The sequence below is a fragment of the Topomyia yanbarensis genome, chromosome 1, assembly GCF_030247195.1.
Source record: "Topomyia yanbarensis strain Yona2022 chromosome 1, ASM3024719v1, whole genome shotgun sequence".
Classification (NCBI taxonomy): domain Eukaryota; kingdom Metazoa; phylum Arthropoda; class Insecta; order Diptera; family Culicidae; genus Topomyia; species Topomyia yanbarensis.
The window spans coordinates 177188128-177200811 of NC_080670.1; the positions used below are offsets into that span (position 1 = coordinate 177188128).

The 12684-nt window shown below is 45.7% G+C and overlaps 1 protein-coding gene across 5 annotated transcripts in view; it reads left to right on the forward strand.

Annotated features, from left to right (window-relative positions):
• Positions 1–12684, forward strand: part of LOC131682507 (myosin heavy chain 95F) — a 117899-nt gene that overhangs the window by 101242 nt on the left and 3973 nt on the right. For 4 of the 5 annotated variants that reach the window (XM_058964038.1, XM_058964055.1, XM_058964030.1 and 1 more), the window contains 9 exons: positions 3–1122; positions 1181–1345; positions 1412–1635; positions 1946–2143; positions 2203–2635; positions 3127–3589; positions 3652–3742; positions 3802–3941; positions 4446–4493. In XM_058964038.1, coding sequence (XP_058820021.1) covers positions 3–1122; positions 1181–1345; positions 1412–1635; positions 1946–2143; positions 2203–2635; positions 3127–3589; positions 3652–3742; positions 3802–3941; positions 4446–4493 — 2882 coding nt within the window. The remainder of the gene's footprint in view (positions 1–2; positions 1123–1180; positions 1346–1411; positions 1636–1945; positions 2144–2202; positions 2636–3126; positions 3590–3651; positions 3743–3801; positions 3942–4445; positions 4494–12684) is intronic. The other variant, XM_058964063.1, reaches the window with a different exon arrangement.

A 12684-nucleotide genomic window follows, 5' to 3' on the forward strand; every position in this document is an offset into this window, starting at 1 on the left:
AGACATACGTAGCAAATATCCTAATAGCGGTCAATCCGTACAAAGAAATCCGGGACCTGTACTCGAAGGCAACCATCAAGCGGTACAATGGCAAATCACTCGGCGAGCTTCCACCGCACGTGTACGCCATCGCCGACAAAGCGATCCGAGATATGCGCGTCCTCAAGGTGTCCCAGTCGATCATCGTGTCCGGTGAATCCGGTGCCGGTAAGACCGAGAGTACTAAGTATCTGCTAAGATACCTGTGCGATGCGGCAGCGACGGCCGGACCGATCGAGCAGAAAATTCTCGATGCAAATCCAATTCTGGAAGCGTTCGGTAATGCCAAGACGACACGAAACAACAACAGTTCACGATTCGGCAAGTTCATCGAGGTGCATTACGACAGCAAGTGTCAGGTGGTAGGGGGACACATTTCTCACTATCTGCTGGAGAAGAGCAGGATCTGTACGCAGAGTGCGGAGGAGAGGAACTATCACGTGTTTTATCTGTTGTGTGCGGGAGCACCGCAGCAGCTGCGGGATAAGCTGTTGATTGGGAAACCGGACGACTACCGGTATTTGACCGGGTGTACTCAGTATTTTTCGACGGCGCAAACGGACCGGAAGATTCCTAACTCGCAGAAATCGAAGGATCATTTGAGCAGGGGGTCTCTGAAAGATCCAATATTGGACGATTACACTGATTTTCAGGATTTGGATCAGGCTTTGGCGCGGTTGGGTCTTTCCGATGCGCAAAAGTTTCAGATCTATGGATTGGTGGCGGCGGTACTGCACTTGGGAAATATCTGTTTCGAGGAAAATCCAGAAGATGCCAAGGGAGGTTGCCGGGTGACTCATGGTTCCGAGAAGGCTTTGATAATTACGGCAAGCTTGATTGGACTGGATCCTTCGGAGCTGAGACAAGCGCTGGTTTCCAGAGTGATGCAGAGTAAGGGCGGTGGTATCAAGGGAACTGTTATCATGGTTCCGCTGAAGGTGTACGAAGCGAACAACGCACGGGATGCGCTGGCGAAAGCTTTGTACTCGAGATTGTTTGATCACATCGTTACGCTGATCAATCAGAACATTCCGTTCCAGGCTTCGAGTTACTACATCGGGGTGCTTGATATCGCTGGGTTTGGTAGGGTTAACTCGGTTGAAATGTTACAGAGAGATACTTATGAGTTTTGTCTTTCCAGAGTACTTCACGGTGAACTCGTTTGAACAGTTTTGCATCAACTATTGCAACGAGAAACTTCAGAAGTTTTTCAATGACAACATTCTGGCGGCCGAGCAGGATCTCTACAAACGGGAAGGTCTTAACGTACCGGAGATCAAATTCACCGACAATCAGGATATCATTGGTAGGCTCTTATCAATTTATTGGCCAGATTTTGTACTCTATATTAACATGAAACTTTCCATCTTAGAACTGATCGAGTCAAAATCGAGCGGTATTTTCAATCTGCTAGACGAAGAATCGAAACTTCCAAAGCCGTCGTATGCTCATTTCACTGCCGAAGTGCACAGCGCATGGCAGGGACATTTCCGGCTATCGTTGCCGCGTGCTTCCAGGTTGAAGGCTCATCGTGTCATCCGAGACGATGAAGGCTTTCTGGTGCGTCACTTCGCCGGTGCTGTTTGCTACAATACGGTACGTACGGCTCAACTCGGTAGCATGGGAGCGGGCCATTTGGCGTAAGGTCATTTGGCATAATGGACGTCTAGTGTAACGGTCATTTGGTATAACGGACATTTGGCTACTTGATCTCAACGAATGTCACTGTTATCCTAGAGATAAAATAAATTATGCTAAATGTCCGTTATGTCAAATGACCTACAGTGTGATCAGTTCCCAAAATTATGCCAAATTACCATTATGCCAAGTGGTCATTATGTCAAATGTCCCTAACTCCGGTATTATCGAGCTAATCCATTCAAATCTGTCTTCTTGTTGGCTATAGAATCAATTCATCGAGAAGAACAACGATGCACTTCATGCTTCCCTCGAGGGACTGGTCCAGGAGTCGGAAAACCCTCTTCTGAAGCGGCTCTTTGTCAGCGGAAAAGTAACCGCCACCAAAGGCAAGCTTGCCTTTATCTCCGTTGGTTCCAAATTCAAAACCCAGCTGGGTGAACTGATGGATAAACTTGAGAAAAATGTAAGTTATCCTTAGGTTTTCTACCTGTTGAAGGTTCAAAATCTTGGTGTCTTTTTCAGGGCACAAATTTCATCCGGTGCATTAAACCCAACAGTCGCATGATTGATCACGAGTTTGAGGGAAGCCTTGCACTAGCACAGCTCAAATGCTCCGGAACAACCTCGGTGCTGGAGCTGATGGAGTACGGCTACCCTTCGCGGGTACCCTTCAACGAGCTGTACAACATGTACATATCGTTTCTTCCACCGGAACTGGCCCGGCTCAACCCACGTACCTTCTGCGAGGCGATGCTACACTCGCTTAAGCTCAACAACAAAGATTTCAAGTTCGGCATCACGAAAGTGTTCTTCCGACCCGGCAAGTTCGTGGAGTTCGATCGGATTATGAAGTCAGATCCGGAGAATCTGCGGGCGATTGTGGCTAACGTGAAGAAGTGGCTGGTTCGATCCCGCTGGATCAAGTCCGTGTTCTGTGCTATTTGTGTGATCAAATGTGAGTATTTCAAACAGACTTCCCATGAACATCGACAAGTTTGTACCTGTGTACAAAATTTCGTGCACGCGTTCAACCCAAACACGCTTCATCTCGATGTACAGGTTCGCCTTGAACATCGAACCCAAGCAAGCGATGTACAAACGCTAGTTCAAACATCCGTGTACGTACACCGGGTGCGCACACGAGCACACTTCGCACAAAGCAAAAAGAGTCAACGCTAGTGATGATAAGTGTGATAAACAGAAAACTAGTGCTACGAACTTATATGTACGCACACCATGTACGTACGTGGGGTTCGGTTGTGCAGGCGAACATGTGCACGTGTTTTGGTACGAAATATCGTGTTTGCGTTTGTATACGAAGTGTGGGTTTAATATGAGCACAGAACCAAAGCGAACATTGTGTACGATGTTCATTTGTGAAGACTGATTTCTTGAAATGTATTCTTCTATAATGTTCTACAATTGAAAACATCCTCCAATCCATAGTAAAGAACCGCATCATCTACCGCAACAAGTGCGTACTGATGATGCAGAAAACGGTTCGCGGTTATCAGGCGCGGAAGCAGCACCAACCCCGCTACAAGGGCATCATCAAGATCAAAGCCATCAAAACGAGCCTGGGCAAGATGCAGGAAATCGCCAACCAGCTGAAGGCCGAACGTGACAGCATGCTTCGCCAGGTGGCCGATGTGACACGAGCAATCGACGAGGCGGTACGGAAGATTAAGGCAAATCCCAAAATCAGCGCCGCCGAAATCGATAGCCTGCATAGCGGGGTGATGGCCAAGATTGACACCCAGATGAAGATGATACACATTAAGCTGCAGGAGCAGCGAAACGCCGAGGAACAGGAACGGTTGCGGAAAATTCAAGCTGCCTTCGAGGCGGAACGGAAAGCCAAAGAGGAGGAAGAGCGACGGTTGCGGGAAGAGGAGGATACCCGAAGGAAGTAAGTGGTTTTTGTAATCGTGTATCGGTGGTTTTTGGCAACAATTTTTTTCGTATCAACAGGAAAGCCGAAATGGAAGCTAGACGTAAAGAGGAGGAATTACGGCGTTTGAAGCAGGAGGAAGAAGATCGGAAAGCCGCCGTTGCGTTACAGGTATCCTATCGAAATATTTATAATTTAATTTATTATATTCGTATCCTTTTCCCGATCAGGCCCAACTTGAGAAGGAAGCTCAGGAGGACACCAAATACAGGCAACAGTTGGAGCAAGAGAGACGCGATCATGAACTTGCCCTGCGACTAGCACAGGAATCCAACGGTCAGGTGGAGGACAGTCCACCGTTACTAAGGAAGTATGCACAGAAATTCCTCCTCCTTTTTTACACTTTTTCTCAGAAAATTCTATCGTTCTTGAATTTTACAAACTCTTCCGCCGATTTCCAAATCTACAGGGTAGCAGTAATTTTAAGCTTTCATTTGTACAAAAGGCAAATTTCGTTTTTTTTTATTCCGTGTGCTGCTTTCACAGAACAAAATTAATCCTCTCTGGTTTTGTCCTTCTTTCGGCTGTAAATAGTAAATTTTCTGGAGTGAGAACAGTGCTGGGTCTATGATCAAACCCTCCTTATTCTCTTACATCACACAATTCGAGGCATCCGAACACAATCAATAGAAAATTACACGAACCCTGTAAATTTATTAATCCTCTTCTCACACGACCTGTAAATTTCCATACTCTCTGTTTCGTACTTCATCGGTTTCCTATAATAAGAAAAGTACAATAGCAATCAAGTTAGCTACAATACAACAACAACGGACTACAAATTTTATATCATCCACATTCGATCATTCCACAGCGGTACGCCAGAAGTTACGCCTTTGGGTAATCCGAATCGATTGATCAGGTATTTGTTGTTTTTTGAAACATAGTTTAAAAACGTAGAAGAAAATACCGCATCCTAGCTAGCTCTTTCCTCTATTTTAATCATTTTGTTTGTACCTATCTGTAATTCTGTTATTCCGTTGATAAGTACGTTACAACCTATGATCGTGCATATTCAAACACTTAACTGTCGTAGTTAGCTATTCTATCATTCCATTTTATATGTTCGGTATCTTGTATTTAACACACATTGTAGCGTCTTTTTGTTACTTGCATCACACAATTCAGTGCGGGCTCTGCTTTGTAGTTTTTTTGTTGTATACACAGTTCCAAGAAATTTGTAAATTTCCATTAAATCGGTTGGTACAAAAGAATAAGTCATCGGAATCCTACATATGATATGAATTAAATGACCGTATGCAGAGCTGTAAATTTGCAAACCCTGCTAATATCAATTGTGTTTGTTAATTGCATAATATTAGGCGATTTGAATCAACAACTATGTAACGTCCCGAAAGAGAAGAAATTTTCACAGGGATAGTGATTTGAGTGTATAGTTGACCAGACCATGCTTTCTCAAACCCCTTCAATCTTGTAACACTGTCTGCTCCCCTCGTGGAACTGAAACTACTTCGTAAGTAAGTTGATTGTGCGAATCGCGCCCAACTTTTCGCACTCGAATTTGCTGTTAGTATCTCGAAGCCTTCGTCTTCGTCTTTTGAGCCATTTAGCTATCGGCTTTCCTCTTGTAAAGCATCAGAATGCACTTCATTATTTCAGGCCGGCATCTTCACTTGGGCTCTTCGAGCCATTTAGTTTCCCACGTTGATCGCGAGCAGGAGCAATTTCCTTTTCGCCACTGAAACACGTGTATTTTCGAAACAACTGGCAGCCAAATCGTTTCAAATTCAAATTGTTGCAGAAAGATTACGGATTCCATGCTTCTGGTAGGCCGCCATGATTTTAATTGTTTCGTGTTCCAATCGTCAGTATCCGGCATCAACTTGCTGCCAGTTAGACGATTTGGTGTTGATGAGTGGAACACGAAACATTCGAATCCAACTTATCTTATTTAGGTATTGTGCACTTACGCACAAATCGGAACATCCATTTTTTTCCTTTCCATTTCATGTGCTCATGCATTTTACTTGATTCCAGGTCTTGCTGGCCGTGCCAGTTCGCTGGTCTCATACCCCCGTATAAGTCCTGCACGCCATGATATTTTACATGCGCTCCTCTCTGCATTGATCAGTTGGATGCCGTGGTCGATTCCGGTTGGACGGTGGCTTCCGGTTTACTGGTGCACCGACGATCCTATGCTGGTGATTTGTCGCGTTCGGTGCTACTCGGCGTTAGTCCCCGACGGTGGAGCTAGCTTACCTCGGCGGAGAGTTCACCAATGAAAGAATGTCTCCCGAAATCGTTGACGGACGCGTTATTCCTGCTTCGATGCAGTCCGGCAGAGTGTCGAAGTGTGTCCATCGATTCCGGTTGGAGGATTGCGTCCAGTTCACTGGTGCCCCAACGAATCGCTACGAACTACTCGGAATAGTCCCCGACGGTGTATCTTTCCTACTTCGGCGAAGAGTTCCCCGTCAGTGGAATCTCTTCTGAGAAAGATGCTACCCGAGTAGATGCCGAAGTCGGTCCTGCGATTCTGGGTACAGAATGACTTCCAGTTCACAGGTGCCCCGATGTCCATTCGTTGCAGCCATTTCACGATCTACTCGAACTAGTCCCCGGGGCCTAACCTACTTCAACGGAAAAAAAATCCCGACACCGAAAGTTCTCTCGAAACCGTTATCTCGATACTGGTCGACTAGGTGTCGAGGTCAGTCCTGCGATTCCGGGGGGAGGATAACTTTCGGTTCTCAGGTGCCCCGACGACCCATCTTCGTGCGTTCAGTCTTGTCCCTGGCGGCAAATCTAGCCTAGTTAGATCGCGCGCTGGTCTCCTCTATTTATCTGCAACAGACTGACTTGTTGAGTACCAAGGTTGATCCGGCGACTCCGGTTGGAGTGTAACTTACGGTTCATGGGTGCCGCGACGACCCAAAGCCCTGTACTGCTACGTTGCTGGTCGTTGCTCAATTCGCCATCTTCGTTGCACCGCTGACATGATCTGAACGACTGTTCTGTTCACAGCGTCCCATTTTTCTTCGCCGCACACATTTTTTTTGAAAATTTTGTTCATGTCGACGTCCTCACCGACAATGGTTCTGATTTTTTTTGCTCGTGCTCGAATCGCGGGCATTCGAAGACCACGTACTCAGGCATCTCCTCTGTATTACCGCACGCGATGCAGAACGACAATCTCGCGTGACCGAGCCTTTTGAGATATTTCTGGAAACTGCCATGACTAAACAAGAACTACACTCTGTTCACCCACACCGACAGGCATGGAGGTTGTCTACCGTTTACAGCGTTATCCCACTGATGTTGCCACTTGCTTAAGGTATCAGCTCGGGCTCGTTTGCGGACTCCTCTCGTGCCTCGATCCCCATAACACTAGCTATCTTCTTCGAGTAGAAAGTTTAAGGAAATCGTCCCAGCTATCTCGTAGGCTGCCTCCGACGAGATAATTCGATACGCGCTAGACACCCGCACGGCCATCAGCCTGAATATGCTGTTCAGTCGAGATGTGTTCCTCTTCGTCTGCAGTGCCGCCATTCTTGCAGGTCCTGCGTATCAGAGTACTGATGTGGAGACACTCGCCAGTAGTCTCTTTTTACTGCTGCTGATCGCCGAATTGTTGGGCATGATCTGAGACAGTGACGAGACAACTTTTACAACCTTCACGCATACGTAGTCGATGTGCTTATTAAAGCTTAAGCGATAGTCTATCATCACTCCCAGTTGTCTAACTTCCCACTTTGAGTTGATGATACACTCTCCGCCCGAAATTCTTGCCTGTTGTACTGCCTATCGGTTGCTTATCACAACCAACTCGGTTTTGTGGTGAGCTAACGCCAGGTTCTTCTACAGCATATATCGTCTACGTGGCAAGTGCTTCTACTTCCTTTAGTGATTCGCCGATCACTAGAAGCACCATGCCATCCGCAAAACCGACAATCTTTACGTCCCTGGGTAGGCTCAACTTCAGAACTCCGACGTACATAGCTTTCCAAAGAATTGGACTGAGTATGGAACCCTGTGAAATGCCCGCTGTTATAATTACACTTCTTTTTTCGGCGTCAATTTTTTTGATCGGTTGCCGGTTCTGAAAGCAGCTCCTATAGAATCCTACAAAGGGGGAGGGGGACCCGCGAATCAGCGATTGTAGCCCAACTAGCGCTGTTGAAGGCGTTTTTTTACGACCAGTGTAACCACTCCGCCGTAACGGTTTTCTCTTCTCTTTTGCTTCTGCGCAGCATCCATGGCTTCCACGGTCGTTCGTATGGAGTCCACAGTGGATCTACCTTTCCGAAAACCGAATTGCATATTGGATGGGTCATTCTCGCTCTCCGTGTATGTTGTAAGTCTGTCAAGGATTACTCTTTCAAGCAGCTTGCCGACTGTATCCAACAGGCATATCGGTCTGTATGCTGAAGGATCTTCAGCCTGGCTTCGGCTACAACACCAGCTCTTGTCGCTTCCAGTTGTCGGGGAAGTTACCATCGTCGATACATTTTTGCAACGCGGTTCTAAGCATATCCGGGTTCTTTAGGATTGCTATCTTCAGAACCACGTTGGGGATACCGTCTGGTCCCATGGCATTCTTGGTTCTGAAGGCCTTTTGTCACCATTGTCAGTTCCTCGTTGGTTAGCCGAGCTTCTTCTTCGTAGTCATACCGATTCGCGTACGGCGTGGGCGGCCAGGTCGTGGGTTCATGCTGTGAAAATAGCGCTTCTACGATGACTCTGAGATGGCTGGACCGAGTGGGTAAACTTAGTCTCAAATGGGTACAACCTTCCCATCGGCTGCTATTGAATTTTGTGTCGATCGGAGTTCCGGTTCCGGAGTTACGAGTTTGGCCTCACAGCAATTTTTCATATAATCTAGTACCATTACGATATCAAAATGATGCAAAACTTTTTTGAATGGTTGCAAAATAACTTGGATTTGCCAGTACAGATCATTAATGACAAATCAAAGTCGCTTTGACCACATTGGCCACCTACGACAGTTCCTGAGTCCATAGAAGCAGTAACTGAATAATGTTCACAGGAAGGAAAGGAAAATTAAAAAATCGAGGAATTTTTTTATGAAACGACTTTTTTGGATTTTGACGCATTTTGCCATTTTTCATATATGTAGAAAGATTATGCAATCACTCTGAAAATCGTCAACCTAATTTTTTTTTCGGCTGACGTAGAGTTTAAACAGGAGCGTAGTTAGGGGATATGGAGAGTGGTTACCCCTACCACCCTCTCACGGATCACCCCCACCGTTGCTTGTAAACCCCCTTTAGATCACCTCTTATTACACTTCCCTCAGACCAGCACGGCGTTCCCGAGTTATCCAAAAACAATCGGAAAGGTATCTTCTCCAGTCCGGCCCAATTCTGGTATTTCCCGATCACCCTAGAAACGTTGTCGCGGGGATGGTCTTTTTCCGAGCAATATTCTGGTTGTTGGTCGACAGCAATAGCAACATTCTTACGGTTCCACCTTCTACGACGTTGATTTGGGTGTGTATTTCCTGCCTACAACCGAGCGTTGGCAAAGAAGACGATAGAAGAGCTTGAGCTTGTGCGATTAGCCCTGGCTGCTACTCCGTTATCGATCTGGACTAGCTGAAGTTGCACAGGGCATCAGTAGATGATTATGCTTGAGAGTAGCGAAACATCTTTCAATGTGCAACTCCTGGTAATTCTAAAGTCTTTTTTGGTCAGTACCGGTTCCGACCAGGAAAGGGAAGGAATGTTAGTCCGATACTTGCTTTTGCTAGAGGCCGTGTATACTACTGCGCACTTCACAAGTAGCGCGGGAGGAGGATATTTGTTGGTAAGTATAGAAGTTGGATTCTTCATCTTCATGATTGACGCCGGATAGGTGACTTCGCTATCTGGACTAGATATCGATCCATCAACTCATGGACCGGGGACCAACGGCTTTACTTCCCTTTCGAAGGAAGACGTAACCACAGATTTTTTGACCACAGAAAAATCTCAACGACCTCTGCTGGGATTGAACCCAGACCAACTGGAATGAGTGGCGGTCACGCTTACCACTGAACCGCCGGCACCGTCATAGAAAATATGACCGAAGAAACGCTAAACTTCAACGAGGCTACAAAAGTTATCCCGCTGGTGAAAAAAGGAATTGATATCAGTACATCGAACTTCCTCCAAAGTCTTCCAACATCGCTACGCTCTTTGTTATTTAAGTCGACGCCACGCAAGTCGAAATCTCCAACAGCATCGAGAATTACTACCAGTACGTCGGGGGCCTATTTTCATCAACGACAGCTCGTGACTTATGACATCATCGCCTTGACCGATACTTGGTTTGACTATCGTACTCTGTCTCGCTAGGTGTTTGGTTCCACAACCAACGCAATAGCCATAAGACGTTAGGTGGTGGTGCGCTTATCGCTGTTCGCATTGTTATAAAAGCGATCAACGATAACGGGCGGGCGAGCTTCAAGCAAGCGTGGCTATTAGTGTAATTGGCCGCTCTATCGCTGTTCCTGTGTGTTGTGTATTTCCCACCCCATTGGAAATCGTGATTCCAGCCTGATCGATGTACATCTTTCCTCCGTTTCTTTTGCAATCTCGATTGCCGTCCCGAATGATGATATCTTATTCTGGGCGACTTGACACGGTGTCCGGCAAGTAATAGATTTTACGACAGTATACCGAACAATCTGCGCTAACATCAACGTTAGCTGTATACTAGATATTTGCAGTAGTGCCATTGAGCAGCGAAAAAATCCGAAATCTCATTTCCTATGTCATTGAATGGAGTTTTAGGCACCGCGCCTAAGGAACTCTGCCAACTGATCTCCGTTTTTTTTTCGACGAGTGCCTTATACCACAAGTCAAATGAATCTCACTTCTTCTTTGTGACTATTGATTAAGCGAATTTGCGTCGAAAATGCTACCATTATTACAAGCAAACTTCAAGCTAAAGGCATCTAGTTCCCCGGGACCAGATGTTGTTTCCTCGGTTTTAGTCAAAAAATGCATCGGTGGGTTTTTTGATCCACTTCGACAAGTCTTTAAACTATCTCGCTATTTGATCTTTCCTGCTGAAAAGCGGCCCAAATGTTTCCAGTCCCCAAATAAGGAAACAAATCTAACATTGATAATACACGAGGAATCTTGTGCGTAAGTACCGTATCAAGACTATTTGAGCGGGTTGTTTTAGAGTTTTAGGCAATATATTCTTTCACTGCAAACCCTACATCGCATACGATCAACATAATTTGGGGCTGAATGATCGACAACGACTAACTTGCTCGCATTCACAACGTATGTATTCAACGGAATTGCCGACGGACTGCAAACCGCTAACATGAAAGGCAACTCCAAATCAGCATTATCTATCTGCACCATTTCTCGCTACAAATGGAATCCCGCAAGGAAGCCATCTCGGCCCAGTAAAATTTCTCTTCTATTTTAACGACATCAATATCAAACTACAACGACACCGCCTTTCCTTAGTCGACGACATGAACACTTTTCGACAGATACTGCCTTACCGATGCCGAATTTCCTTAAAGCGAACTGGACAGCTGTGATCTAAACAGAATGTTTTTAAACCACGTTATCACGTTTGCGCGGAAACACCATCCGATCCAATTCAACTACCGTTTGTTCGACTCGAGTACTCTCAGACACGTTCACGTCAACTCGGATCTCGGAGTCATCTTGGATTCGACACTAACATTCAAACCACATACTGCATACATTGTGAATATGGTATCATGACAGCTAGGGCTCATCTTCCGGATAGCAAAAAGCTTTAGGAACGTATATTGTTTTAATTCGTTTTATTGCGCGTTGGTCCGTTCAACTCTAGAATATTGTTCTACTGTTTGGAATCCGTACTACCAGAACGTGGTTAACAGTATCGAGCCTGTCCAGCGCCGGTTCATACGTTTTACCCTTCGACATCTCCAATGGCGAAACAGATTTCAACTGCCGAGCTACAAGAACAGTTGTCCGTTAACACACCTCGATGCCTTTAGCATCCCGAGGTACTGCTCTCGAGCCCTATTCGTCTCGGACCTCCTGTCTGCCAGCGTGGATTGCTCCAAAATTCTCGAACGCCCGGATATTCAAGCCCACATTGGAGCTCTACGTAATAACTCTCCTACGATTAGTTTTCAGGAGCATTTACTATGGTACAGCGGGGAAAACAGAGCGAAATGGTGAGTTAAACGAATGAAAAAATTCCCCTCAGAGGCAGGATTCGAACATGCAACCCTTGGGACTCCGGCCCAATGCACAGGCGCTTATGCTATCCCTGGGCTATGATGACGTCCCAGGAAGAACTTATGATTGTCGCATTGGCGACAGTGATCGTACCACTACCTCTAGAGCTAGATAACACCCAACCGCCGCTGCCACTCAACACATTTGATCTCTTTAATTTCTCCGTTAAATACCAAGGTCGGGGTTTTTATTATCGTTTGATGTTTGATTTTAGTTCATTACCCATCGTCATCGTCCGGTGAGTCGCAGAGCTAATGGAGACGTTCGATTCCTGGTCCCTTATCCAGTTAACCTTTGCGTATCCGTGTTACTTTTCACTCATCAATTTAGGTGCTTTTCAGAGATTTGTGGCAACTGAAAACTGATATCTTTATTTTCAGAATGACGTCAATCATGATTTTGATCACCACTTTTCAAATGACACCCATATTGATGATGTTTTCACTGTTTTATGGCAACTGGAACACGCCATCTTGGATTTTAGAATGGCGTCAACAATCGATTTTCGTTATCTACTGATTCCTTTACAAATGATATCAATATTGATGACGGTTTCCACTGATTTATATTGATATCCAATATGGCTGGAAATCGACATATTGGATTTCATTATTACCTCAATCTCCACCGCATTATTCTAAGAATATGGGCGGACAAACAATTGCCTGCTAGTTGGCTGGATGGACTCATTTGCCCCTATCTACAAGAAACGGCACAGACTGGAGTGCGTTAATTACAGCGGGATGTCTCCTGAACTCGGCGTACGAAATACTGTCGCGTATCCTATCCTCCGATCCTAGACAAATTCCGGGAGTACAACTTGCAGACCCA